At 44.2% G+C, this 26,725-nt stretch overlaps 1 protein-coding gene and 1 long non-coding RNA gene across 4 annotated transcripts in view; one reads left to right on the forward strand and one right to left on the reverse strand.

The window, feature by feature from the left end:
* Positions 1–2,095, forward strand: part of LOC132397076 (uncharacterized) — a 58,555-nt gene extending 56,460 nt beyond the window's left edge. For both annotated transcript variants that reach the window (XR_009513262.1, XR_009513263.1), the window contains one exon: positions 1,760–2,095. This is a non-coding gene — a long non-coding RNA (uncharacterized LOC132397076). The remainder of the gene's footprint in view (positions 1–1,759) is intronic.
* The window catches only part of LOC132397075 (ceramide-1-phosphate transfer protein-like), a 31,329-nt gene extending 27,952 nt beyond the window's left edge, over positions 1–3,377 (reverse strand). The window contains exons 1-2 of one of the 2 annotated variants that reach the window (XM_059975336.1): positions 3,149–3,285; positions 2,660–2,743 (exon numbers count right to left, since the gene is read on the reverse strand). In XM_059975336.1, the coding sequence (XP_059831319.1) occupies positions 2,660–2,699 (40 nt within the window). In that variant the 5' untranslated portion in view covers positions 2,700–2,743; positions 3,149–3,285. Of the gene's footprint in view, positions 1–2,659; positions 2,744–3,148 lie in introns of both variants that reach the window. The other variant, XM_059975335.1, reaches the window with a different exon arrangement.
* Between the last annotated feature and the right edge of the window lie 23,348 nt (positions 3,378–26,725).

A 26,725-nucleotide genomic window follows, 5' to 3' on the forward strand; every position in this document is an offset into this window, starting at 1 on the left:
TTGACAGTCCTCCACACTATCCACAACACCTCCAACCTTTGTGTCATCAGCAAACTTACTAACCCATCCCTCCACTTCCTCATACAGGTCATTCATCCAGAATAGATCCCTGAGGCACACCACTAGTGACCGACCTCCATGCAGAAAATGACCCGTCTACAACCACTCTTAGCCTACTGTGGGCAAGCCAGTTTCGGATTTAGAAAGCAATGTCCCCTTGGATCCCATGCCTCCTAACTTTCTCACAAGTTAATGTTAAACCTATGTGGATATAAGTGAACTGTGTTGTTTAATTGAGCACATCTACATGAAATGTTGCTGTGATCATCAGAAGCCCTCATCACCCAGGACATGCTCTTTTCTCACTGCTGCCATCAGGAAAGAGGTGCAGGATCCTCAGGACCCACACCACCAGGTTCAGGAACAGTTATTATCCCTCAACCATCAGGAAGGAGGTACAGGATCCCCAGGACCACACCACCAGGTTCAGGAACAGTTATTATCCCTCAACCATCAGGAAAGAGGTGCAGGATCCTCAGGACCCACACCACCAGGTTCAGGAACAGTTATTATCTCTCAACCATCAGGAAGGAGGTACAGGATCCCCAGGACCACACCACCAGGTTCAGGAACAGTTATTATCCCTCAACCATCAGGAAAGAGGTGCAGGATCCTCAGGACCCACACCACCAGGTTCAGGAACAGTTATTATCCCTCAACCATCAGAAAGGAGGTACAGGATCCCCAGGACCACACCACCAGGTTCAGGAACAGTTATTATCCCTCAACCATCAGGAAAGAGGTGCAGGATCCTCAGGACCCACACCACCAGGTTCAGGAACAGTTATTATCTCTCAACCATCAGGAAGGAGGTACAGGATCCCCAGGACCACACCACCAGGTTCAGGAACAGTTATTATCTCTCAACCATCAGGAAAGAGGTGCAGGATCCTCAGGACCCACACCACCGGGTTCAGGAACAGTTATTATCCCTCAACCATCAGGAAAGAGGTGCAGGATCCTCAGGACCCACACCACCAGGTTCAGGAACAGTTATTATCCCTCAACCATCAGAAAGGAGGTACAGGATCCCCAGGACCACACCACCAGGTTCAGGAACAGTTATTACCCCTCAACCATCACACCACCAGGTTCAGGAACAGTTATTATCCCTTAACCATCAGGAAAGAGGTGCAGGATCCTCAGGACCCACACCACCAGGTTCAGGAACAGTTATTATCCCTCAACCATCAGGAAAGAGGTGCAGGATCCTCAGGACCCACACCACCAGGTTCAGGAACAGTTATTATCCCTCAACCATCAGGAAGGAGGTACAGGATCCCCAGGACCACACCACCAGGTTCAGGAACAGTTATTACCCCTCAACCATCACACCACCAGGTTCAGGAACAGTTATTATCCCTTAACCATCAGGCTCTTGAACCAGAGTGGATACCTTCATCAACTTCACTCACCCCATCAGTGAAATGTTCCCACAACCAATGGTTTCACCTTCAAGGATTCTTGACCTCATGTTCTTGATATATTTATTTTTTTTCTGCCTTTTTGTACTTACACAGCTTGGTGTCATTCACACATTGGTTGAACACCAAGTTGGTGCTGTCTTTCATTGATTCTGTTATAGTTATTATTCTATTATGGATTTATTAAGTATTCCCACAAGGAAATGAATCTCAGGCTTGAACATACATATTCTTTGATAATAAATTTACTTTGAATGTTGCACTTTGTTTTTTAGTGATGCCTAGAAGCTGCCCACTTTCCAAAATGGAACATCAGATGGAGTAAAGAGTAACCATCTTCTGCCTGGGAAAACCTCTATAGTTTTCATAACTCGGGTTTCTTCATGCTCTTTGGTAAAGTTTCACATGGTTTTGCAGATAAACAAAAGTTGTTTACTGAGATAAGTTGATCTCTGTGTCAGGGCTGGTGATCTGGCCTACAGTGATTTAATGTGAAGTTTCTATAGTCCATTGTAAAACTATCTGAAAATATTGTACTTTGCTGAATAAGGTATTTTTTTGAGCCTTTAAACAAAATTTTAACATTTTAATTTTTGCTGAACAATCTCTAATTCCCATAAAATATTAACATGTAATTTTTTAAATAATAAAAAAGATTAATATCTTACATAACTTCTGTGTGCATTTAAATTAATTATCTTACTGTGATGAAGTAGAGTCATAAAAGTGATGCTTTTTCCTTGAATTTCTTAAAACTGATTTGCTATTGATTCATTTTGAAGACCTGACAGTTGTTGCATTTCACAGAACAAGGGGGTACGCTTCAATATTTTGATATATGTGTGACAAATAAAGCTTATCTTTCTCAATTTATCCCATCTAAGGGCCCAGAGAGGGGTCTGGATGCATTTTTCCCTTAGTTTAGGTTCGGTTTTGCTGGAACACTTGCATTGTTAAGGTTTTTTTAAATCTGAACTGGAGATTCAGGAAATTCCCATTCCTATTTGCATAGTTCAGGGATTAAGGGTTATGTGGAAAAGGTAGGTGCAGATGAGCCATGATCTTATTGAATGGCGGAGTGGGGTCAACGGGCCAGATGGCCTACTCCTGCTCCTGTTTCTTATGTTCTGTTAAGGAAGGCAGCCTTATTCACTTACGCTCAAGATCAGACTTACACGTATCTCTTTCTCTGAGATAGAATTGTGGCCCTTCCATACTACCTCAGTCCTCACCAAGGACCGGCCAACAGCTTTCATTTCCTGAAGTGTGAGACATAACCAAATCAAAGTCTGACTGATAGAGAAAAATAGAGTGAATCATTCTCAGACAAACTTGGAAGGAATTGGAGATAAAAAAAATCAGTAGCGTAGTGACAATGTTTTACAGTACCAGCGACCGGGGGTTCAATTCCCACCACTGCCTGTAAGGAGTTGGCATGTTCTCCCTGTGGCCTTGTGGGTTTCTTCCGGGTGCTTCAGTTTCCGCCCACTGACCAAAGACGTACTGGTTGGTGGGTCATTGTAAACTGTCCCATGATGAGGCTAGAATTAAATTGGGGGTTGCTGGGCGGTGAGGCTCGAAGGGTCAGAGGGCCTGTTCCACATTGTATTTCAATAAACAAGTAATAAATATAAAGAAAATGCTTACAGACAGGCACTACTTACAGAGGTTAAAGCTCATCAGGTAAATGAGGAGCAGGATGATAATCACTACTGCTGGCAGAAATCTCACGGCTCTCCCCCAGCAGCCCAACAACTTTGCCTTATTCTCTGGCTGCAACTTTCTCTGATACATACTGAAATTTGCAGGGATACTGTCTTGGCTGGCGAATCCCACAGCCTTAATGACATCCTAATGCAGACTCCTTGTTTGGTGGTGAAATGTGATTTAAATGTTAACCAAACAAATAGAGGTTACAAAGTCCTCTGGTCTGTTTGTTCCTCCCTTTCTGCTGTCACTGCAGTCTTAAAAGGGAAATATGTTTGGGTATACTGAGAGTGAACAGAATTCTTATTACATTGGATTTTGTACCAAAATATCTGCACACTCTAGTTATTGATAAATTAAACTGCCTTGGGCAAGGGGGGAGGAGGGAGAATCCTCAGGAGTTTGTTATGGAATGGTTGCTGCTGGGTCAATCCTGAGCCAATGAAGTCCTCTTCAAAGTCATTCCTTGTTGTTGGGAGGCATTTATACAGCATTAAAATGAAGGAAGAGTGTGTGACTTGAAAGGGTGGTGGTAGTCCCTTGTCCTATTGCTCTTGTCCTTCTTAGAAGTAGAGGTAAATCCGTTTATTGTTTTCACACGTACTGAGGTACAGTGAACAATTTTGTTTTGCAAGCAACCCATACAGATCCTGCTATAGATAATCAGCTCTTTGGTTTTAGAACATAGAAATCGACAGCACATTACAGGCCCTTCAGTCCACAATGTTGTGCCAACCCTGTAACCTACTCTAGAAGTGCCTAGAATTTCCCTACTGCGTAGGCCTCTATTTTTCTAAGCTCTATGTGTCTACCCAACAGTCTCTTAAACGACCCTATTGTTTTCTGACATTGAGTGAGAGGTTGTTGTTGTGGCAACACTCAACCAGATTTTCAATTTCCCTCTTGTATGCTGATTCATCACCACCTTGGATTCCTTAATGTATCATCAATTATCATTAATCATTGGTCATGCTCTCTAATTTCATGTTGCAGGACAACATCCTTCTTTTTCCTTGTATTGATAGTACCAATGTGGATCATGACTGTGGCTGTTTATCCTCCGTATTTTGAACGTGTTGAAATCGCTCTGCAAAATCCCTGACCCTGGCATAAGTGGTGACACCATTTTGGGAATCCCTTTTGCAGCCACCTGTGTGCAATTGCATCCAGCAGTAGAGCTCTCCCTGCTGGTCACGCATCACTGCCGACTCTTGTCTCATAGTGATTGCCACATCCCCGTGCAGCTGTACAGGCTTGACTGTCGTTGCTTTTCTTGGAAAGCAGCACTCCCAGCAATTTCCAATATTGTTTGAAAAGAGGATGGCCAGTTACCCTGTGCCGACAACCCCACCTGCTGGTCACACATCAGTGCCGACAATAATTGTGGAGGCAAAGCACACTGGGGAGGAATGCAGAGGGCCAGGCAGCATCTGTTGAATGAAATGGACACTCGGTGTTTCAGGTTGCGACTCTTTATCCAGATCCACAATATCGCCTGTCTATTTCCCTCCACAGAGCTCCTGCAATATTTTCAAACCCTTGCATCCCCATTAATCATGGGGTGAAGAGTTTCAATAAACAGACTAAGCATTATTTCTCAGCTCCATAGTGAATTCAGCTCCAGCTCCACAAATTACTTAGTAAAGTGTGGCAGCTGGATGCACTTCCTGCACATCTAGTTGCCAGGGACAATGATCTGAGTACTCTCATTTAAAGGGATTAGCCAAGTCCACTGGGGGCTTCATTCCACTTGGTTAGGGTGAGGGTTAAGTATTTACTTTTACTTTGAGAACAAAGAGAGGTACACTTACCTGTGTTGCTCCCAGTCACCCTCCTCGCTGAAGCCCGACCGTCTGCCCACAGACATGCAAAGCTTTGAGAAGAGCAATATTGAGTTGGGGATGCTGTTATTAAGGTTAAAGTGTGGACACCGGTCTACAGGGAGGACAGCGAGTAGCAACAAGATAGTATTTTTCAAGCAACACACACAAAATGCTGGAGGAACTCAGCAGGCCAGTCAGCATCTAGGAAAAGTTTTGGGCTGAGACCCCTCACTTTCCTTAAGGCTGCTAATGTAATAAAGGGGCTGTAATTGACCTCCTGTGAGACATAAGATATTTACAGTTTGATGGTTCTTCTTTGGGCTGATTGAGCCATTGGTGCTCTGCTGTACCTCGGTGAGGCTTCAAGCAGGAAAGCCAAGAAGGGGCACGAGTGCATGATCAACTCCATTTCTCACTGATTAAAGCATCGATCAAGACTGAAATTGACAAGGATGACAGTAGAAGGTGAGCAGCGGTCAGCGAGAGACTACTGCCAGGGGAAGGGGCCTATGTGTGACCAGTCTGTCTCTTGCTGCTCTGGAGGAAGGTGTTTGCATCAACCGGTCTCTCTTTCTCCATCTTGCTTGATGCTGCTGGAGCCTTGAGTCTTGAGAAAGGTTTAATCAACGCAGTGTGTGGATTGGACCCTGTAGTTCATGTTCTGATGTGTTTCTGGTCACTCCTTTTCTGTTGCTATTTTGGACAATTTTGTTCGGGGTGGAACAGCTTGGTGGGCTGCAGTTAACGAACAACACAGCACGAAATTGTACTGAGCTGAGCTGACACTGAATGATCCTGGGCTGTTTCCATGACTTTGTTGTTTAATGTTTTATATTCAGTGCTTTTCGCTAGTTTTTTTTTTGCCATTTGCGAGATTTATTCTTTTATTTTGTGCATTGGAATTTGATGTTTCTCTTTGAATGGTTTTACAAGACCAGAAGACAAAGGAGCAGAAATAAGCCACCTGGCCCATTGAGACTGCACTGCCATTCAATGAATACTAACATTGCATTTGCCTTCCTCACTAGCGACTCAAACTGCAAGTCAACCATTAGGGTGTTCTGCACAAGGACCCCCAAGTCCCTTTCCATCTCAGATTTTTGGATTTTCTCCCTGTTTAAGAATAGTCTGCACATTTATTTCTACTACCAAAGTGCATGGCCATGCATTTTCCAACATTGTATTTCATTTGCCACTCTCTTGCCCATTCTCATAATCTGTCTAAGTCCTTCTGCAGACTTCCTGTTTCCTCAACACCACCTGCCCCTCCACCAATCATCATATCAACTGCAAACTTGGCAAGAAAGCCATCTACTCCATCTTCTAATTCTAAACCATTGATATACAGCATAAAAAGCAGTCCCAGTACTGACTGATAAGATATAGGAACAGAAGAAGACTATTTTGGCCCTTTGAGTTTTCTCCTTTTTTTAAAGAGTGGAGTTATATTTGCAATTTCCAGTCCTCTGGAACAATGCCAGGGTCCAGTGATTCTTGAAAGATCATGGCAAATGAATGCCTCCACAATCTCGACCACTACCTCTTTCATAACCCTAGCGTGCAGTTCTTCTGATCTGGGTGACTTAAGCACTTTTAGGTCTTTCAGCTTCTTAAGCACTTTCTCCCTTAGAAGTAACTGCACTCACTTCTCTTCCCCTTCCACATTGGGCACACTGCTAGTGTCTTCCACTGATGCAAAATACTCATTTAGTTCATCTGCCATCTATCTCCTTGTCTCTTGCTACATCAGACTTTGCTTTCTCCCTATCAAATTTCAAACTGAACTTAATCATGTTATAACTACAGCCTCCTAAGGGTTCATTTACTTTAAGCTGCCTCTGGTTCATTACGTAACACCCAATCCAGTATAGCTGATCCCCTGGTAGGGTCAATGACAAACTGTCTAAAAAGCTATCTCGTAGGCATTCAACAAATTCGATCTCTTGGGATCCATTAACAACGATCTGCATGTTAAAATCTCCCATGACTTTTCTTTTTCCAATTGTAATCTGTAGTCCACATCCCAGGAACATTCAGGGCAGAACGTTCCTGTTAGGGTGGAGGACAGATACACCAAGGTCAGGGAACCTCAGCTAATGAGAAATATCTAGGCTCTGGTCAGGAAAAACAAGATAGTATAAAATGTTTTTATACTTCAGGCAGCTGGGTAGAAATTAATCCCTCATCAAATACATTAAGTTTATTATCAGGCTGAGAGGGAAATCAGGAGGGTGAAATGAGATGGATGTGGCAGGCAGGGTTGAAGATAATCCCAACAATGAATGGGTGACTAGGGAGAGAATAGGTCTTTAAAGGACCTCATGGCTGCCTATGTGTGGAGCCACAGGAGATAGCTGAAATTTTTATTGTCTGTTTCTAAGGAGAATATCAAAGTTAAAAGAATGATAGTTATGAGGTCTTGAAACATATACATATTATGAAGAAAGAGGGAGGCACATTAATATGAGTAAATCCACAGAGACATCCCAGCACAGCTCTGCACCTTATGGGCAGTCATGGATAAAATGACAGCGGCCTTTGTCGATACTTGCTTCGTTGTTAGCCACTGGTGAAATTTTAGAAGAGTGGAGGGCTCCATTGTTCAAGAAGGGTAGAAAGGACACCCACAGGCCAGTGACTGACTTTAGGCAGAGGGGACTCACAGGGAGGACACTGTAGTCGGCGTGGACCAGTTGAGCCAAAAGGCCTGTTTCTGTGCTGTTTAACTGTCTGAGTGAAAGCCACATCTCTGCTGATAGCTCAGTCAGGAACTCCAGCCTGTGCTCAGTTTGCATCTTTTGATAAATGATCAATGAATCAGTGATAATGGGGGATCATTGTTCACAGTCCTCTCTGACGAGATTACTATCAGTCTTTCTTTTTTATCTTGCTGTTTTGGCCAGGCTGGTTCTTATCAAAAACTTGCTCCCAAATATACATCTCTATATTAATAAATAATCTTGGCTCCACTTTTATTCCAATTAGATTCCAGTTTCATAACTACTTTGGAAGTCTGAATAATCTTGGACTCCACTGGACCTGATGTTGTAACTGGTTTCTCACTTTCCAACCTTGCTGAAGGGCTGCTGGCTGGAAACTCTGGGTGTTCCATAGATGCTTACTAACTGGCAGAACATTTCTAGCACTACCTTTTAATTTGCCAAGATTCCACCATTTTAATTTTTTTACATCATAGCTCAATGCCTATGATGCCTATGCCAATGTTTCCTGCTCTGTATTTTCCTGACAGAGAGAGCGCACAAGAGTGAGGGGACGGGGGGAGAGGGAGGGAGGTAGAGAGAAACAGAGTGAGGCAGAGGAAAAAGAGAGGGGTGATAGAGATAGAGAAAGTGTGTTAGGGTGAAGGAGAGAAAAGAGAGATACAGAGAGAGGAAAGAGAGAGACCGAAAGAGAGAGACAGAGTGGGAGAAGAGAGAGAGAGAGATAGATGGAGAGTGGGTGGGGGGAGAGAGATGGGGTAAGAGAGAGTGAGCGAGACAGACAGAGAGAGGAGAGAGAGAGAGAGAGAAAGAGAGTGGACGGGGAGAGGGAGAAACAGACAGTGAAATAGAGAAAGAGATACAGAGAGACAGATGAAGAGAGGGGAGAGAGAGAGAGAGAGTGCGCAAGAGAAAGAGAGAGAGAAACAGGAGAGAGCAGAGAGGAGAGAGGGAGAGTGTAAGAGAGACACAGAGTTGGAGTGAGAGAAGAGAAAGTGAGGAAGAGAGCAGAGACAGATAGAGAGAGGAGGGGGGAGAGAGTGAGTGAGAGGAGAGAGTGTGAGAGAGCACGAGAAAGAGAGTCAGAGAGAAGAGAGAATGAGTGGGTGAGAGAGAGGAGAGACAAGGGAGAGGTGACTGAGGGAGTGAGAGAGGGAGTGTGAGAGTGAGCGAGAGAGGCACAGACAGAGAGGAGAGACAATGCAACAGTGAGTGATACAGAGGAGAGAATTTGAGCGAGAAGGGAGTGAGAGAGCATGAGAGGGTGAGTGCAGGAGAGGAGAGAGGGAGTGAGAAAAGGGTGTGAAAAAGTTGAGAGAGAGTGTGAGGAGAGACAGAAAGACAGAGAGATAGATAGAACTGTCTGAGTTGAAGCAGAATTCATACACATTCTATATCACTACCCTGACTCTTGTGTGGAAAGGACCCATATTTCCTTCAGCAAATTCTCTCTGCAAAGATGCAATGGATTAAAATATCCTAATGACCATCAAGCATCACTGAGGTTACATGTACACGTCAGCTTTTTTCTGTTGACTTTTTATTTTGGTTTAAATAGAAGATTTACAATCAGTGTTTGATTTCATGCAGCCGTCTGTTTTCACTTGGTTTGAGGGCTTTCTTTGGACTCGTTGCCCTTGTTTCTTTGATGGCTCATTCCCACAGCCTGCACTCAACCGCAGAATCTGGAAAAAAATGGAAAAGCCCTGCTGGTATCTGCTGTATTTCATGACAAGCACACCAGGAACACACAGTTACCATCATTTAACTAATATTGCAGGCAACAAAATAAATTTGGGCAGCATCACTGACAGCAGTATAAGACCATAAGACATAGGAGCAGAATTAGGCCACTCAGCCCATTGAGTCTGCTCTGTCATTCCATCATGGCTGGTGCCGGATCCCATTCAACCCCACACACCTGCTTTCTTGCCATATCCTTTGATGCCCTGACCGATCAGGAATCTATCAACTTCTGCCTTATATCTATGGCCATGCCCTCCACCGCAGTCTGTGACAGAGCTTTTCACAGGTTCACTACTCTCTGGCTAAAAAAATCTTCCTTACCTCTGTTCTAAAAGGTCACTCCTCAATTTTCATGCTGTGTCCTCTAGTTCTGGATACCCAAACCACAGGAAATATCCTCTCCACATCCACCTTATCTAGTAATTTCAACATTCAGTGGGTTTCAATGAGATCCCCCCGCATTCTTCTAAATTCCAGTGAGTACGAAGCCAAAGTTGCCAAACGCTCCTTCATTCCCGGAATCATCCTCATGAACCTCCTCTGGAATCTCTCCAATGACAACACATTCTTTCTGAGATAGGAGGCCCAAAACTGTTGACAATACTCCAAGTGCAGCCTGACTAGTGTCTTATAAACCTTCAGTATTATCTCCTTGCTTTTATATTCTATTCCACTTAAAATAAATGGCAACATTGCATTTGTCTCCTCTACCACAACCTGTAACATTAACCTTCTGGGAGTCTTGCATGAGGACTCCTAAGTCTTTTTGAACCTTCTCCCCATTTAGATAATAGTTCACACTAATGTACATTTTGGAAAAAGGAACAATCATACATTTTCCAACACCGTATTCCACCTGCCACTTTTTTGCTTTTTCTTCCAATTTGTCTAAGTCCTGCTCCCATCACATTGCTTCCTCAGTACTACCTACTTCTCCATCTATCCTCCTTTGTAGCAGGTTTAGCTACAAAGCCATCAATTCAATTATCCAAATCACTGACAATGTGAAAAGTTGCGGTCCCAATACTGACCTCTGAGGAACACCACTAGTCACTAGCTGTCGACCAGAAAAGGCCCCTTTTATTCTCACTCGCTGCCTCCTGCCTGTTTGCCATTCCTCTATCCATATATAACCATATAACAATTACAGCACAGAAGCAGACCATCTTGGCCCTTCTAGTCTGTGCCGAACGCTTACTCTCACCTAGTCCCACTGGCCCGCACTCAGCCCATAACCCTCCATTCCTTTCCTGTCCATATACCTATCCAATTTTACTTTAAATGTCAATTTCGAACCTGCCTCTACCACTTCTACTGGAAGCTCGTTCCATATAGCTACCACACTCTGAGTAAAGAAATTCCCCCTTGTGTTACCCTTAAACTTTTGCCCCTTAACTCTCAACTCATATCCTCGTTTGAATCTCCCCTACCCTCAATGGAAAAAGCCTATCCACATCAACTCTGTCTATCCCCCTCATAATTTTAAATACCTCTATCAAGTCCCCCCTCAACCAAAGAATAAAGACCTAACTTGTTCAATCTCTCTCTGTAACTTAGGTGCTGAAACCCAGGTAACATTCTAGTAAATCTTCTCAGTACTCTCTCTATTTTGTTGACATCTTTCCTATAATTTGGTGATCAGAACTGTACACAATACTCCAAATTTGGCCTTACCAATGCCTTGTACAATTTTAACATTACGTCCTAACTCCGATACTCAATGCTCTGATTTATAAAGGCCAGCACACCAAAAGCTTTCTTCACCACCCTATCCACATGAGATTCCACCTTCAGGGAACTATGCACCATTATTCCTAGATCACTCTGTTCTGCTGCATTCTTCAATGCCCTACCATTTACCATGTATGTCCTATTTGGATTATTCCTACCAAAATGTAGCACCTCACATTTATCAGCATTAAACTCCATCTGCCATCGTTCAGCCCACTCTTCTAACTGGCCTAAATCTCTCTGCAAACTTTGAAAACCTACTTCATTATCCACAATGCCACCTACTTTAGTATCATCTGCATACTTACTAATCCAATTTACCACCCCATCATCCAGATCATTAATGTATATGACAAACAACACTGGACCCAGTACAGATCCCTGAGGCACACCACCAGTCACTGGCCTCCAACCTGACAAACAGTCATCCACCCCTACTCTCTGGCATCTCCCATCCAGATACTGTTGAATCTATTTTACTACTTCAATATTAATACCTAATGATTGAACCTTCCTAACGAATCTTCCATGCAGAACCTTGTCAAAGGCCTTACTGAAGTCCATATAGACAACATCCACTGCTTTACCCTTGTCAACCTTCCTTGTAACCTCTTCAAAAAATTCAATAAGATTTGTCAAACATGACCTTCCACACACGAATCCATGTTGACTGTTCCTAATCAGACCCTGTCCATCCATATAATTATATATACCATCTCTAAGAATACTTTCCATCAATTTACCCACCACTGATGTCAAATTTACAGGCCTATAATTGCTAGGTTTACTCTTAGAACCCTTCTTAAACAATGGAACCACTTGAGCAATACACCAATCCTCTGGCACCATCCCCGTTTCTAATGAGATTTGAAATATTTCTGTCAGAGCCACTGCTATTTCCACACTAACTTCCCTCAAGGTCCTAGGGAATATCCTGTCAGGACCCAGAGATTTATCCACTTTTATATTCTTTAAAAGCGCCAGTACTTCCTCCTCTTTAATTGTCATAGTTTCCATAACTTCCCTACTTGTTTCCCTTATCTTACACAATTCAATATCCTTAGTGAATACTGAAGAAAAGACATTGTTCAAAATCTCCCCCATCTCCACACATAGCTGTCCACTCTGATTCGCTAAGGGCCCAATTTTATCCCTCACTATCCTTTTGCTGTTAATATAACTGTAGAAACCTTTTGGATTTATTTTCTCCTTACTTGCCAAAGCAACCTCATCTTCTTTTAGCTTTTCTAATTTCTTTCTTAAGATTCTTTTTACATTCTTTATATTCCTTGAGCACCTCATTTACTCCATGCTGCCTATATTTATTGTAGATCTCTCTCTTTTTCCTAACCACGTTTCCAATATCCCCTGAAAACCATGGCTCTCTCAAACTTTTAACCTTTCCTTTCAACCTAACAGGAACATAAAGATTCTGTACCCTCAAAATTTTACCTTTAAATGACCTCCATTTCTCTATTATATCCTTCCCATAGAACAAATTGTTCCAATCCACTCCCTCCAAATCCTTTCACATCGCCTCAAAGTTAGCCTTTCTCCAATCAAAAATCTCAACCCTGGGACCAGTCCTATCCTTCTCCATAATTATATTGAAACTAATGCCATTCTGATTACTGGACCCAAAGTGTTCCCCAACACACACCTCCGTCACCTGACCTATTTCATTCCCTAATAGAATATGCAACACTGCCCTTTCTCTATTTGGTACCTCTATGTATCGCTGCAAAAAACTATCCTGCACACATTTTACAAACTCCAAACCATCCATCCCTTTTACAGTATGGGTTTCCCAGTCTATGTGTGGAAAATTAAAATTTCCCACAATCACAACCCTGTGCTTACTACAAATATCTGCTATCTCCTTGCAAATTTGCTCCTCCAATTCTTGCTCTCCATTAGGTGGTCTATAATACACCCTTATAAGTGTTACCACACCTTTCCTATTCCTCAATTCCACCCAAATAGTCTCCCTAGACAAGCCCTCTAATCTATCCTGCCAGAGCACCGCTGTAATATTTTCTCTGACAAGCAATGAAACACCTCCCCCTCTTGTCTGTCTGATTCTATCACACCAGAAGCAACAAGATCCAGGAATATTTAGTTGCCAATCACACCCCTCCTGCAACCATGTTTCACTAATAGCTACATCATCATATTTCCAGGTATGAATCCATGCTCTGGCTTTCTCACAATGCTCCTAGTATTAAAATAGATGCATTTAAGAAATTCTCCACCTCTTCCTCTCTGTTTATCTCTAACAGTACAAACAACTTCACTCTCTTCTTTTTCTTCCTTCTCCCATACATCTGTTCCTACACTCTGGTTCCCCTCCCCCTTCATATCTAGTTTAAATCCACTGCAGCCTCTCTAGCAAACCTACCTGCAAGAATATTTGTTCCCCCTCCAGTTCAGATGTAAACTGTCCTGCCGGAACAGGTCCCACCTTCCCTGAAAAACTGCCTAATTATCTATAAATCTGAAGCCCTCTGTCCTGCACCATGTCTTCAGCCACGTGTTGATCTGCACTATCTTATTATTTCTAAACCCACCTGCACGTGGCACTGGTAGCAATCCTGAGATTGCTATCCTGGAGGTCCTGTCCTTTAACTTGGCACCTAGCTCCCTAAACTCACCTTTCAGGACCTCCTCACTCTTCCTACCCACGTCATTGTTCCCTACATGGACCACGACATCTGGCGGCTCACCCTCCCTCTTGAGAATACTGAGAACTCGATCCGAGATATCGGGGACCCTGGCACCAGGGAGGCAACAGACCATCCGGGATTCTCGATCTCTTCCACAGAACCTCCTATCTGTCCCCCTGACTATCGAATCCCCTATCACTACCGCTCTCCTCTTTTCCCTCCTTCCCTTCTGAACTGAGGGTCCAGTCTTGGTGCCAGAGATGCAACCACTGCAAATTGTCCCTGGTAGGTTGTCCCCACCAACAGTATCCAAAACTGTATACTTATTGTTGATGGGAACTGCCACAGGGGTGCTCTGCTCATTCTGTCTATTCCCCTTCCCTCTCCTGACAGTCACCCAGCTACCTGTCTCCTGACTTAGGGGTGACTATCTCCCTGAAACTCCTGTCTATTTCTGCCTCTGTCTCCCAAATGATCTGAAGTTCATCCAGCTCCAGTTCCCTAACACGGTTTGTCAGGAGCTGCAGCTGGATGCACCTTTTGCAGGTGTAGTCATCAGGGACAGCTGTGTTCGCCATGACTTCCCACATACTGCAAACAGAGCACTCGACTGCCCTAACTGCTGCCTCCATTACCTACTCCTAAGCCAATTAGATTAATTAAAGGATCTTACCTGGAGTGAAGTCCGCACTCGGCCTCTACTCGCTTTTTAAATTCCCCTGCTGATCTCAGAGGCCGATTTTCATGCACTTGCGCAGTTGTGCCCTGTTCAAACCTCGCCTCTGCCTGTTCTCACCAAAGCCTGATTGAGCCAAAGCCGTCCCACTCTGCCTCAGTCCACTCCAATGACGGCCGCTGTATATGGCGGTCTTTCTTTTAAACCTTTGGCGCGCTACGTCACGTGTCTGCGCAGTCTAGCCTCTTTGCCTCGATCAGTTTAAAAAAAAACTTCTCTCCAAGCTTTTTTTACCTCTTCCCTCTCTGCCTCTTGCTTCGATTTAAATGCTGGTATAGACATAGAACATAGAATAGTACAGCACATTACAGGCCCTTCGGCCCACAATGTTGTGCCGACCCTCAAACCCTGCCTCCCATATAAACCCTCACCTTAAATTCCTCCCTATACATGTCTAGTAGTCTCTTTCCTAATAGTAATCTTTCCTGTAACCTCATAGGATTTTTATCTTGTTAAGCAGCTTCATGTGAGGCAACTTATTAAATACCTTCTGAAAATCCAGGTAAATAACATCCACTGCCTCTCCTTTGTCCACCCTATTTGTTACTTGTTCAATGAATTCCAACAGATTTGTCAGGCAAGATTTCCCTTTACAGAACCATGCTGACTTTCACTTATTTTATCATTAGTCTCCAAGTACCTCGAAACCTCATCCTTAATAATAGCCTCCAACACTTTCCCAGCCACTGAGGTTAGGCTAACTGGCCTATAAGAGTGGAGTAACATTGTCAATTTTCCAGTCCGCCGGGACCATGTCAGAATCAAGTGATATTTGAAAGATCATGACTAATGCATTAGTCATCTCTTCAGCAACCTCTCTCAGGACTCTAGGATGACGTCCATCTGGTCCAGGTGACCACCTTTAGACCTTTCAGTTTGCCTAGAAATAGCAATGGCACTCACTCCAGCTTCCTGACACTCACAGACCTCTGGCACACTGCAAGTGTCTTCCACAGTGAAGACAGATGCAAAGTATCCTAAATTCATCTGCCATTTCTTTGTCCCCTATTACTACCTCACCAGCATCATTTTCCAGTGGTCCGATATCAACTTTCATCTCTTTTATCCCTTACAGTGTATAGCTGAAAAAAAGTTTTAGTATCCTGCTGTATATTATTGGCTAGTCTGTCCTTTTATTTCCTCTTTTCCCTTCCTATAGCTTTTTAGTTACCTTTTGTTGGATTTTAAAAAACTTCCCAATCATCCAACGTCCCACTCACTTTTGCTACCTTATATGCCTTTTCCTTGGCTTTTACTCAGTTCTTAACTTCTCTTGTCAGCCACGGTTGCCTAGCTCTGACATTTGAGAACTTCTTCCTCTGTGGGACATATCTATCCTATGCCTTGTGAATGATTCCCAGAAACTTCTGCCGCCTCTGCTCTGCCATCATTCCCGCCAGCATCCTCCTCCAATCCCCCTGGGCAAGCTCCTCTCTCATGGCTTTATTCCACTGTGATACTGATACATGTGACTTGTGCTTCTCCCTCTCGAGTTGCAGTATGAATTGAATGAGCACGTTCCTTCTTGATGAGCTTAACACATAGAACATAGAAAACTACAGCATAGTACAGACCATTCAGTCCACAATGTTGTGCCACCTTTTAACCTCCTCTAAGATAAATCCAACCCTTCCTTCCCACACAGCCCTCCATTTCTCTATCATCCATGTGCCTAAGAGTTTACGAAATGTCTCTAATGTATCTGCCTCCACCACCAATCCCGGCAGGGCATGTCACACACTGACTACTCTCTGTAAACTTTCCTCCAATCACTTGAAAATGGTGCCCCTCATATTTGCCATTTCTGCCCCAGTAAAAAGTCTCTGGCTGTCCACTTGATCTCTGCCTCTTATGATCTCGTACACCTTTATCAAATTACCTCACATTCTCATTCACTCCAAAGAAAAAGCCTTAGCTCACTCAACCTCTCATAAGATATCCTAATCAAATCAACAGAGGATACTCCACACAGGTCAGGTTGGGCAAGTGATTCAAAAAGGAGCGTTTACAGGCTTTTGACTTTTTCCAGCAGCCGAAATGAATTGAGATTCAATAGCAAAGGCAAATAAAAATAAGGTAGGGACAAGCAGAGCAGCCATTATTGGAGTTGCCATTGTGTGAGTGGGCCAGTGTTAGAGTGGGAAGGGTTTGTCTCAACATCTTGGGTGAGGTAAGTTTCTAATAAATTTCTTCTTTATTCTTCATGAGTAACTGTATCGTTAGAGCAGTGAGATTCGCTCCGGGACAGTGTTACGTTCGTCATTGGTAACTGTATCGTTAGAGCAATGAGATTCGCTCCGGGACAGTGTTACGTTCGTCATTGGTAACTGTATCGTTAGAGCAGTGAGATTCGCTCCGGGACAGTGTTACGTTCGTCATTGGTAACTGTATAGTTAGAGCAGTGAGATTCGCTCCGGGACAGTGTTACGTTCGTCATTGGTAACTGTATCGTTAGAGCAATGAGATTCGCTCCGGGACAGTGTTACTTTCGTCATTGGTAACTGTATCGTTAGAGCAGTGAGATTCGCTCCGGGACAGTGTTACTTTCGTCATTGGTAACTGTATCGTTAGAGCAATGAGATTCGCTCCGGGACAGTGTTACGTTCGTCATTGGTAACTGTATAGTTAGAGCAATGAGATTCGCTCCGGGACAGTGTTACGTTCGTCATTGGTAACTGTATAGTTAGAGCAATGAGATTCGCTCCGGGACAGTGTTACGTTCGTCATTGGTAACTGTATCGTTAGAGCAGTGAGATTCGCTCCGGGACAGTGTTACGTTCGTCATTGGTAACTGTATCGTTAGAGCAATGAGATTCGCTCCGGGACAGTGTTATGTTCGTCATTGGTAACTGTATCGTTAGAGCAGTGAGATTCACTCCGGGACAGTGTTACGTTCGTCATTGGTAACTGTATCGTTAGAGCAGTGAGATTCGCTCTGGGACAGTGTTACGTTCGTCATTGGTAACTGTATCGTTAGAGCAGTGAGATTCGCTCCGGGACAGTGTTACGTTCGTCATTGGTAACTGTATCGTTAGAGCAGTGAGATTCGCTCCGGGACAGTGTTACGTTTGTCATTGGTAACTGTATCGTTAGAGCAATGAGATTCGCTCCGGAACAGTGTTACGTTCGTCATTGGTAACTGTATAGTTAGAGCAGTGAGATTCGCTCCGGGACAGTGTTGCATTCATCATTGGTAACATTGGTAACAGGTAGTCCCTGAGTTATGAACGCCCGACTTTCGTACAACTCGTACTTACGAACCAAGGAAGGAGAACACCGTCTGCCATTTTAAGTCAGATCGCGACGCAGTCCGCCATTTTAAGTCATTGCCATTGACACTGTGTTAAGTGTGTAACTTTGTATTTGGCTTAGCAAGATTCACCTTGACCACCCCCCCACCCCACCCCCGGTCTAGTCGGCTGGTGGCACAGTGAGATCAGCGTCAGGCTCAAGAACGGAGGTTCCCAAGTTCAATCCAGTGACAGACCGCTCCTGTGCTGGGTTGATGTCGATCCAGTGACTCCCATATCATCCGTGCCGGGTTGATGTTGAGCTCGCAACTCGACCTCGTAAAAAAATAACACCACTTCTTCCAGTTTAAATTCCCATGTGGAATATTGTGGAGGATCAAATACCCAAACCCAGCGCAGCCCCCACTTGTCCCATTTAACCTGTCTCAGTGCAGAGGACTTTGGGACCCGGGGAATTCAGAGTGGTGGTCCTTAGGACCCAGTGGACCTAAGGACCCACTGCCCGCAGTGTTTCTGTTCCATTGATGGGAAGTGATTACAATCAAAAATAAAGTGGAAATAAGTGTTTGGAAAGAGGTGAAACATCATCGGTCATTGGAAAAGCATTGGGCTACAATCAGTCTACGATCGGAACAATTTTCAAGGATAAAGGATAAAGTGAGAATAATGGAGCATGTGAAAGGTCCTGCCCCGATGAAAGCTACAATTATTACTAAGCAACACAGTGGTTCAATTATTGGAATACATACATTTCTTAAGTGTTTTATATGCATAGAAAGGTAAAATATATACTATATACTAAGACAAACATTTGACTAACTGATGCTAAATAATACCAGATGTACTTGTTCCGACTTACATACAAATCCGACAAAGACGGACTCAGGAATGGAACTCGTTTGTAACCCAAGGACTGCCTATAGTTAGAGTAGTAAGAATCGCTCTGGGACATTGTTATGTTCTTTGTGTGAGATGTGAGAATTCTGGGAGAACTCTGGCCTCCTGAGTAACCACATCTGCATGAGGTGCAGCAAGCTACAGCTCTTCAGAGCATATTTTAAGGAAGTTGAGCTGCAGCTCGATAACTTTCAGCTCATAGGGGAAATTGAGGAGGTGATAGATTGGAGTTACGGGGAAGTAGTCACCCCTCATTTGGAGGAGACAGGTACCTGGATGACAGTCAGGAGATGGAAAGCCAATGTAGAGTATCCTTGTGGCATTTCTCCTCAATAATAAGTCTTGGACACTATTGAGGGGAACGACCTACCAGGGGAGAGCCACAGCGACTGGCTTTTTGGAACCAAGGCTCAGAAAAATGGATGAGGTCCTGAAGAGAATATTTAGAGAGTTAGGTAGTGTGGTGAACTACATATACCTGTCTGGACACGCCACCCCCGCTGACTGCTCCTGTGGCTCCTCCCACTGACCGTGACTCCTCCCACAGACCCCGGTATAAATGTGATCGAGGCCTGAGCCCTGCCCTCAGTCTCCAGGATGTAGCATGATGGTCATTTGCTGCTTGTTCTTTCTTCCAATCAATAAAAGCCGATATCTCGCCTCACATCTCAGAGTTATTGATGGTGCATCGATTTTATTGACTGGAAGTTTAAACCATGGACAGCATTTTACGTCTGGAAAAATTAGACCTTGATCCGCAAGACTCCGAAGTGGCTCTTGCCTTTGAACTCTGGCTTGCATGCTTCCAATCATACTTGGAACAGATTCCAGTGACTGAGCCTGCCACAAAGTACAAAATATTATTATCTAGAGTAAGTCCGAAAGTATTCTCCCTCAACAGGGACCTGTCGACCTACCAAGGGGCACTGGATACCCTTAAAAGACAGTACCTGCGACCAGTGAACACCGTCTATGCAAGACATCACTTAGCAATGCGGCGACAGTGGGCTGGAGAGTCGAGCGCTGTGTTTCTCCGAGCCCTACAGACACTTGTGCGAACTTGCGACTGCAAAAGTCTGATGGCAGAGCAGCATTCAGAGCTCCTGGTAAGAGACGCCTTCGTTACGGGGATCAGGTCAGTGTATGTGCGCCAGCGGCTGCTGGAAAATGCCAATCTTACCTTACGCTTGGCGATCGAGATGGCCGACACGCTGGAGGCTGCTCTGCACAATGCTGATGCTGTCCAGCTGCGCAATCCCCCGCCGGTTCCGTGGACACCTCAGACCCCACCGCCGCCAGTTCCCGCAAGCAAATTCGCCAACGCCGCTGCCAGTTGCAATTCCACGGACTCCCCGAACCTGACCACAGCTGCTGCCAGTTGCAAGCCCGCGCAGTGTTACTTCTGCGGACTCGAAAAGCACCCCTGAAAACGTTGCCTGGCCCGAGAAGCGACCTGTTCCAGCTGCGGGAAGAAGGGCCATTTTGCCAAGGTCTGTAAGTCTAAACCAGGATGTAGCATGGTGGTGAATTGCTGCTTGTTCTTTCTTCCAGTCAATAAAAGCCAATATCTCGCCTCACATCTCAGAGCGTTATTGATGGTGCATCAGGTAGAAAGCTAAACACTTGACCTCCAGGTAATCTCTGGATTGCTGCCTGTGGCAGTGAAGGTAAGAATAGGATGGTTTGACAGATGAACATGTGGCTGAGCAATTGGTGCAGGAGGCAGGGTTTCAGATTTATGGATCCCTTCCGGGGAAGAGATGACCTATACAAAAGGGAAAGGTTTATGCTTGAACTCAAGGGGTCCAATTTACTTCTGGGCAGGTTTGCTAGAGATGTTGGGGAGGGTTTAAACTAATTTGGCCGGGACATGGGAACTGGAGTGAAAGGGCTGAAGGTGGTGCAGTTGATATTAAAGTGGATGCAGTGTGTAATGAGACTGTCAGGAAGGACAGGCAGATGATAGAACAAAATTGCAGTGTGACATGGGGACAAAGTCAGAAAGGGTGATGAATACATGGCTGAAGGTGTTGTATTTGAATGCACACAGTATAAGGAATAAGCTAGAATAAATTATTCAACGATAATACTTATGGCTGTATACGTTCCCCCGCAAGCTAAAGCTAAGTTAGCGCTGGAAAAGCTACATGATAGTGCCAACAAACAGCTCATGGCTCACCCGGACGGAGTGATCATTGTAGCGGGGACTTCAATCACACAGATCTTAAACTGATCGTGCCCAAATTTTACAAAAATATGAATTTCCCGACACGAGAAAATAACATACTAAACCAAGTCTACACAAATATTCCAGAAGCATTCAAAGCAACCCCAATTGTACCCCTAGGACAATCAGACCAAATCTCCCTCACACTGAGCCCAGCTTACAGACCACAAACCTGTAGAGTAAAACCAACTATCAAGACAGTACGTGTGGTCTGAGGAAGCTACCTCAAGGCTACAGGACAGTTCTGACAACACAGACTGGGGCTTGTTTGCAAAGGGAGCAGACCTGGAGGAATATGCTAGTTCAGTCTTAGGATATATTAAGTCGTGCACAGAAAATGTAATAACATAAAAGACAATTAAGCTGTTTCCCAATCAAAAGCCGTGGATTGACAGCAATGTGAGGGCACTACTCAGGGAGTGTGATGCGGCCTTCAGGTCAGGAGACAAAAAAGCCTACAGTGAAGCACGGGGAAATCTCTGCAGGGGCATCAGGGATGCAAAGCGCAAATATAAATTGCGCATTGAAAATCAGTTTGATAACAATTAAACCCCGCAGTATGTGGAAAGGCATCAAGGCGCTGACAGACTACAAAACCAATAATCTGCTGCCAGATGATGACACCACCCTGCCTGATGTCCTAAACCAGTTCTTTGCCCGCTTTGATACAGAGGGAGGAGGCTGCTCCACTCATCAACCCACCTGATGATGATTCCACACTGGTCCTTAAGCAACATCAGGTGAGATCCACCCTGAGGAAAGTGAATGCGAGTAAGGCAGCTGGCCCAGACGGAGTGCCCGGCCGGGTACTGAAAGCATGTGCCGACCAGCTTGCTGAGGTGTTTACAAGTATATTTAACCTCTCACTGCAACAAGCTGCTGTTCCAACATGCCTTAAAACCTCCACCATCATCCTAGTGCCCAAAAATCAGCTGTGAAGTGCCTGAATGACTACCGCCCTGTAGCGCTGACACCCATAGCCATGAAGTGCTTTCAGAGACTTGTGCTCTCACACATTAAGGCTACAATCCCACCTGATCTGGACAAACACCAGTTTGCCTCCCGGGCAAACCGCTCCACAGAGGATGCAATCACAACAGCCTCCATATTGCTCTGACCCACTTAGAGGAACTGAACACTTTTGTGAGGATGTCATTTGTGGACTTTAGTTCTGCATTGAACACAGTCATCCCCCATAAACTGGTCAGCAAACTGAACTCTCTTGGCCTTGGTTCCTCCCTGTGCACATGGGTCATGGACTTTCTCACAGAGCGACCACAGCAAGTCAGAGTTGGTGAGCACACATCCACCACCCTCATCTTAAAGACAGGAACTCCACAGGGCTGTGTGCTGAGCCCTAAGCTCTACACACTCTTCACACATGACTGCACCCCAATCTACACCTCCAACTCCATAATTAAATTTGTGGACGATACCACAGTGGTTGGCCTGATCTTGGATGAGGATGAAACAGCCTACAGGTGAAGTGGATCATCTGACAGAGTGGTGTAAGGACAACGACCTAGTCCTTAACACTTCTAAAACAAAAGAGATTATCATTGACTTCAGGAGATCAAAGGACAGAGTATAGAGGCCCCTCCATATGCATGGCGAGGTAGTGGTAAGCGTGGAAAATCTAAAGTTCCTTGGAGTTATATTTCAAATCAGCTAATAAAGCTAAAACAGGCCAAACTCCCACAAAAGCTGTTGCTTAACTTCTACAGAAGCACAATTGAAACCATACTGACCAGCAGCGCCACAGTGTGGTATGCCAGCTGCACAGCCACTGAGTGACAAGACCTGCATTGCGTGGTGAAGGCAGCCCAGTGAATTGTCAGGATGGAGTTCCCACGACTGGACACCATCTATTCCAGCAGACTCAGGAGGAATGCAATCAGCATAACCAGAGACACCACACACCCCAGCCGCTCCGTTTGACCTGCTGCCATCCAGAAAAGGTTCAGGACACTAAAAGCCAGAACAAAGAGACTGAAGAACAGCTTCTACCCCAGAGCTGTGGCCTCCATCACACCACTTGCACAGAACAATGACTGAAACTGTGAGCACACACATGCACACACAAGGACTCAAATACTTGCACTAACGGCACTTTGTGCATTACTGTGATAATCTGGTGCTGCTGCAACTTATTTTCTGCTACTTACCTATTTAATACTGTTTTTCTATTACTCTCTTGTTTTTTATCTACCGCTTTACTTAATCCCCTGAGAGGAAGCCAGAGTTTCATTGTATCTATGTATAATGACATTAAAGATCATTCATTCATTCAGAAGGTCTTGTAGCACAGTTGAAGATTGGCAGGTGAGACATTGTAGTCATAATGGAGCCGTGGCTCAAAGATGATCACAGATGGGGGTTTAACATCCAAGGATACATATTGTAAGGAAAGAAAGGCAGGTAGGCAGACAAGGTGGCATAGCTCAATTGGTTAAGAAGTAAAATCAAATCCTTCAAAAGTGGTGACATTGGAGTGGAGGGTGTAAGATTCTTGTGGGTAGAGTTAAGAAACTGCAAGGGTAAAACCACCCTGAGGGGAATTACCAACAGGCCTCTGAACAGCAGTCAGGATGTGGGCTACAAATGATAATGGGAGATAGAAAATGCATGTCATATTACGATAATCATGGAGGTAATATGCAGGTAGATTGGGAAAATCATGGTGCTGGATCACAAGAGGGAGGATTTGTAGAATACCTACAGATGGCTTTTTAGAACACCTTGTGGTTGAGCCCACTAGGGGAAAGGCAACTCTGGATTGGTTGTTGTGTAATGAACAGAAGGTTAAGATAAATAAACCCTTAGCAGCAAGTAATCATAATATGCCTTCAGGAGGAGGGGTGGTGCATAAGATCCTACCTACATTGATGGAATTGAGGTTCAGGTAAACACCATCTGTTTGTCTAGGTCCAACCAGGTAGATGTCACAGCCAAGAGGAAGCTAAAGAAATTCGGTATGCCCTGTCCTATTCCTATTCATTTTTATTGATACACCATAGAAAGTTGTCCATTTGCATGCATAACAGTTTCGTATGGCCACTGGTTTTTGTGTCTGTGATTAAAAAAACTGGAGTTGTGGACATATCACAAGAAGTGCCCTCCTCTCCATGAACCCTGTCTGTATTTCTTGTTGCCTAATGCACTCACATTATCCAAAGTGCCTTCGCACTCTGGATTATCTCTCTTCTGCTGAGTAGAAAGTTCACAAGCCTAAAGGCATTTACCACCATGCTCAAGGACAGCTTTCACCCTGCTGTCATTAAATGGTTCAAGTTTATTGCCCTCTACCTCAGCGCACTATACTGACCTGACCTCTATGAACAGTGTACAAGACAAGCTTTTCACTGTATCTCAGTACATGTGACAATAATAAATCAGTTCCAAATCCAATTCTATCCAGTAATTTGTCCTGCACAGGTCAGACACAATAAAATTCCCTGTACATTATTCCCAACACAGCCACGGAGGACAGCATTGTTGCATTTCAACTGGAACCAGTGCAGTGTATGATGTGTGAGTCCAGTGCAGGAATCCAAAAAGGCCATATAACCATATATAACAATTACAGCACGGAAACAGGCCATCTCGGCCCTTCTAGTCCGTGTTGAATGCTTACTCTCACCTAGTCCCACCTACCTGCACTCAGCCCATAACCCTCCATTCCTTTCCTGTCCATATACCTATCCAATTTTGTTTTAAATGACAAAATCAAACCTGTCTCTATCACTTCTACTGGAAGCTCGTTCCACACAGCTACCACTGAGTAAAGAAGTTCCTCCTCATGTTACCCCTAAACTTTTGCCCCTTAACTCTCAACTCATTTCCTCCATTTTCCTCCATCCAGTCTTGCTGACAGGAAAATGGAGAGAGAGAGAGCTTTTTAGAAAGACAGGAAGAATTCCTTTAAAAATCCACAGGACTGAGGGACACTGATTGTGTGGATAGACATAGAAACATAGAAAACCTACAGCACAATACAGGCCCTTTGGCTCACAATGCTGGATAGCCAGAGGCTTTTTCCCAAGGCTGAAATGGCTAGCACAAGAGGGTACAGTTTTAAGGTGCTTGGAAGTAGGTAGCGAGGAGATGTCAGGGGTAAGTTTGTTAGTTTTGTTTTAAAAACACAGAGTGGTAAGCGTGTGGAATGGGCTGCCAATGTTGGTGGTGGAGGCAGATCCGATAGGATCTTTTAGGAGACCCCTGGATAGGTACATGGAGCTCAGAAAAATAGAAGGCTATGGGTTACCCTAGGTAATTTCTAAAGTAAGTACATGTTTGGCACTGCATTGTGGGCTGAAGGGCCTATATTGTGCTGTAGGTTTTCTATGTTTCTATAACTGGTTACTGTGGGTACATAAAAACTATTGGAGGAAGTCTGTTACACTTCAGACATAGGCTGCCTGATCCTGCTGGAAGCTTGTATCCTGTGCTCTATTTTAATCCTTCACAGAAAATCCCTGCACATCTGCCCGGCCCAGAAGTACTGAAGCTGCCCAGGTAAAGGAAGCTTTGTATCTTAAACTTTGGAATATCAGGAGAGCAAGGAGGACTGGGTGCTTTGAAATACCTATGTGAAATACCTTCCCCAGTTAAAAACATTTCAGAACTGTTACACATTCATATTAGAGACAAAACCATCAACTTTCTGCTTCCCCTTTCCAAAATCCTTTCATATCTTCTGTTTATTACTTCTTAAGACACAGGACCAACTCTGCCCTCTCCAGTGCTGTACCCTCTCTTGTGCCAAGTTAAAGCCACCTTCAGGGTGGAGGAGCAACACCCTATATTCTGTCTGGATGGCATGAATATTGATTTCTCCTTCCAATTTAAAAAAAATCCCTCCCACTTTCCTCTTCTTCTATTCCTAATGCTGGGCTCTTATCTCTTCTCACTTTCCTATCACCTTGGGGCAGCACTGTAATCTAGTGGTTAGCACAACACTTTTACAGTACCAGTGACCTGGGTTCAATTCCTGCTATTGTCTGTATGGAATTTTTATGCTCCCCCACCCTCCCTGTGACCTTATAGGTTTCCTTCGGGTGCTCGCAGTCCAAAGACATAATAGTTGGTAGGTAAATTGGTCATTGCAAATGGTCCTGTGATTCGGCTAGATTCAAATCAAGAGTTGCTGGACTGTGCAGTTTGAAGGGCCAACTCCACACTATTATAATAATAAATAAATCAATCATCTCCCCCTCCTCCAGATCCCTTTTCTTTCCCTCTCTCCTATGGTCTACCCTCCTCTCTTATCAGATTCCTTCTTCTCCAACCCTTTATCTTACAACCCATTTGGCTTCATCTATCACCTTCTAGCTAGTCCTCTTCCCCTCCCCCTTCTTTTTTATTCTGGCATTTTCCCTCCTTCCTTTTCAGTCCCGATTAAGGGTCTTGGTCCAAAATGTCGACTGTTTATTCATTTCTATAGATGCTGCCTGATCTGCTGAGTTCCTTCAGCATTTTGTGTATTGCTGTGGATTTTGAGCATCTGTAGAACCTCTTCTGTTTGCGATGTACCTTCTGATATACAGTAACTGTTTTCCAAGAGCTGTTGTGACTGCCTTAATTTTCATTAATCATCATCAGACAAACAGTTAGAAATTGATCCCAAAAGGAATGATCAAAGCTGTGCATAACATAGAACAATACAGCACAGTACAGGCCCTTCGGCCCACAATGTTGTGCCAACCCTAAACCCTGCCTCCCATATAACCCCCCACCTTAA

Source organism: Hypanus sabinus, chromosome 7 (assembly GCF_030144855.1).
Source record: "Hypanus sabinus isolate sHypSab1 chromosome 7, sHypSab1.hap1, whole genome shotgun sequence".
NCBI lineage: Eukaryota > Metazoa > Chordata > Chondrichthyes > Myliobatiformes > Dasyatidae > Hypanus > Hypanus sabinus.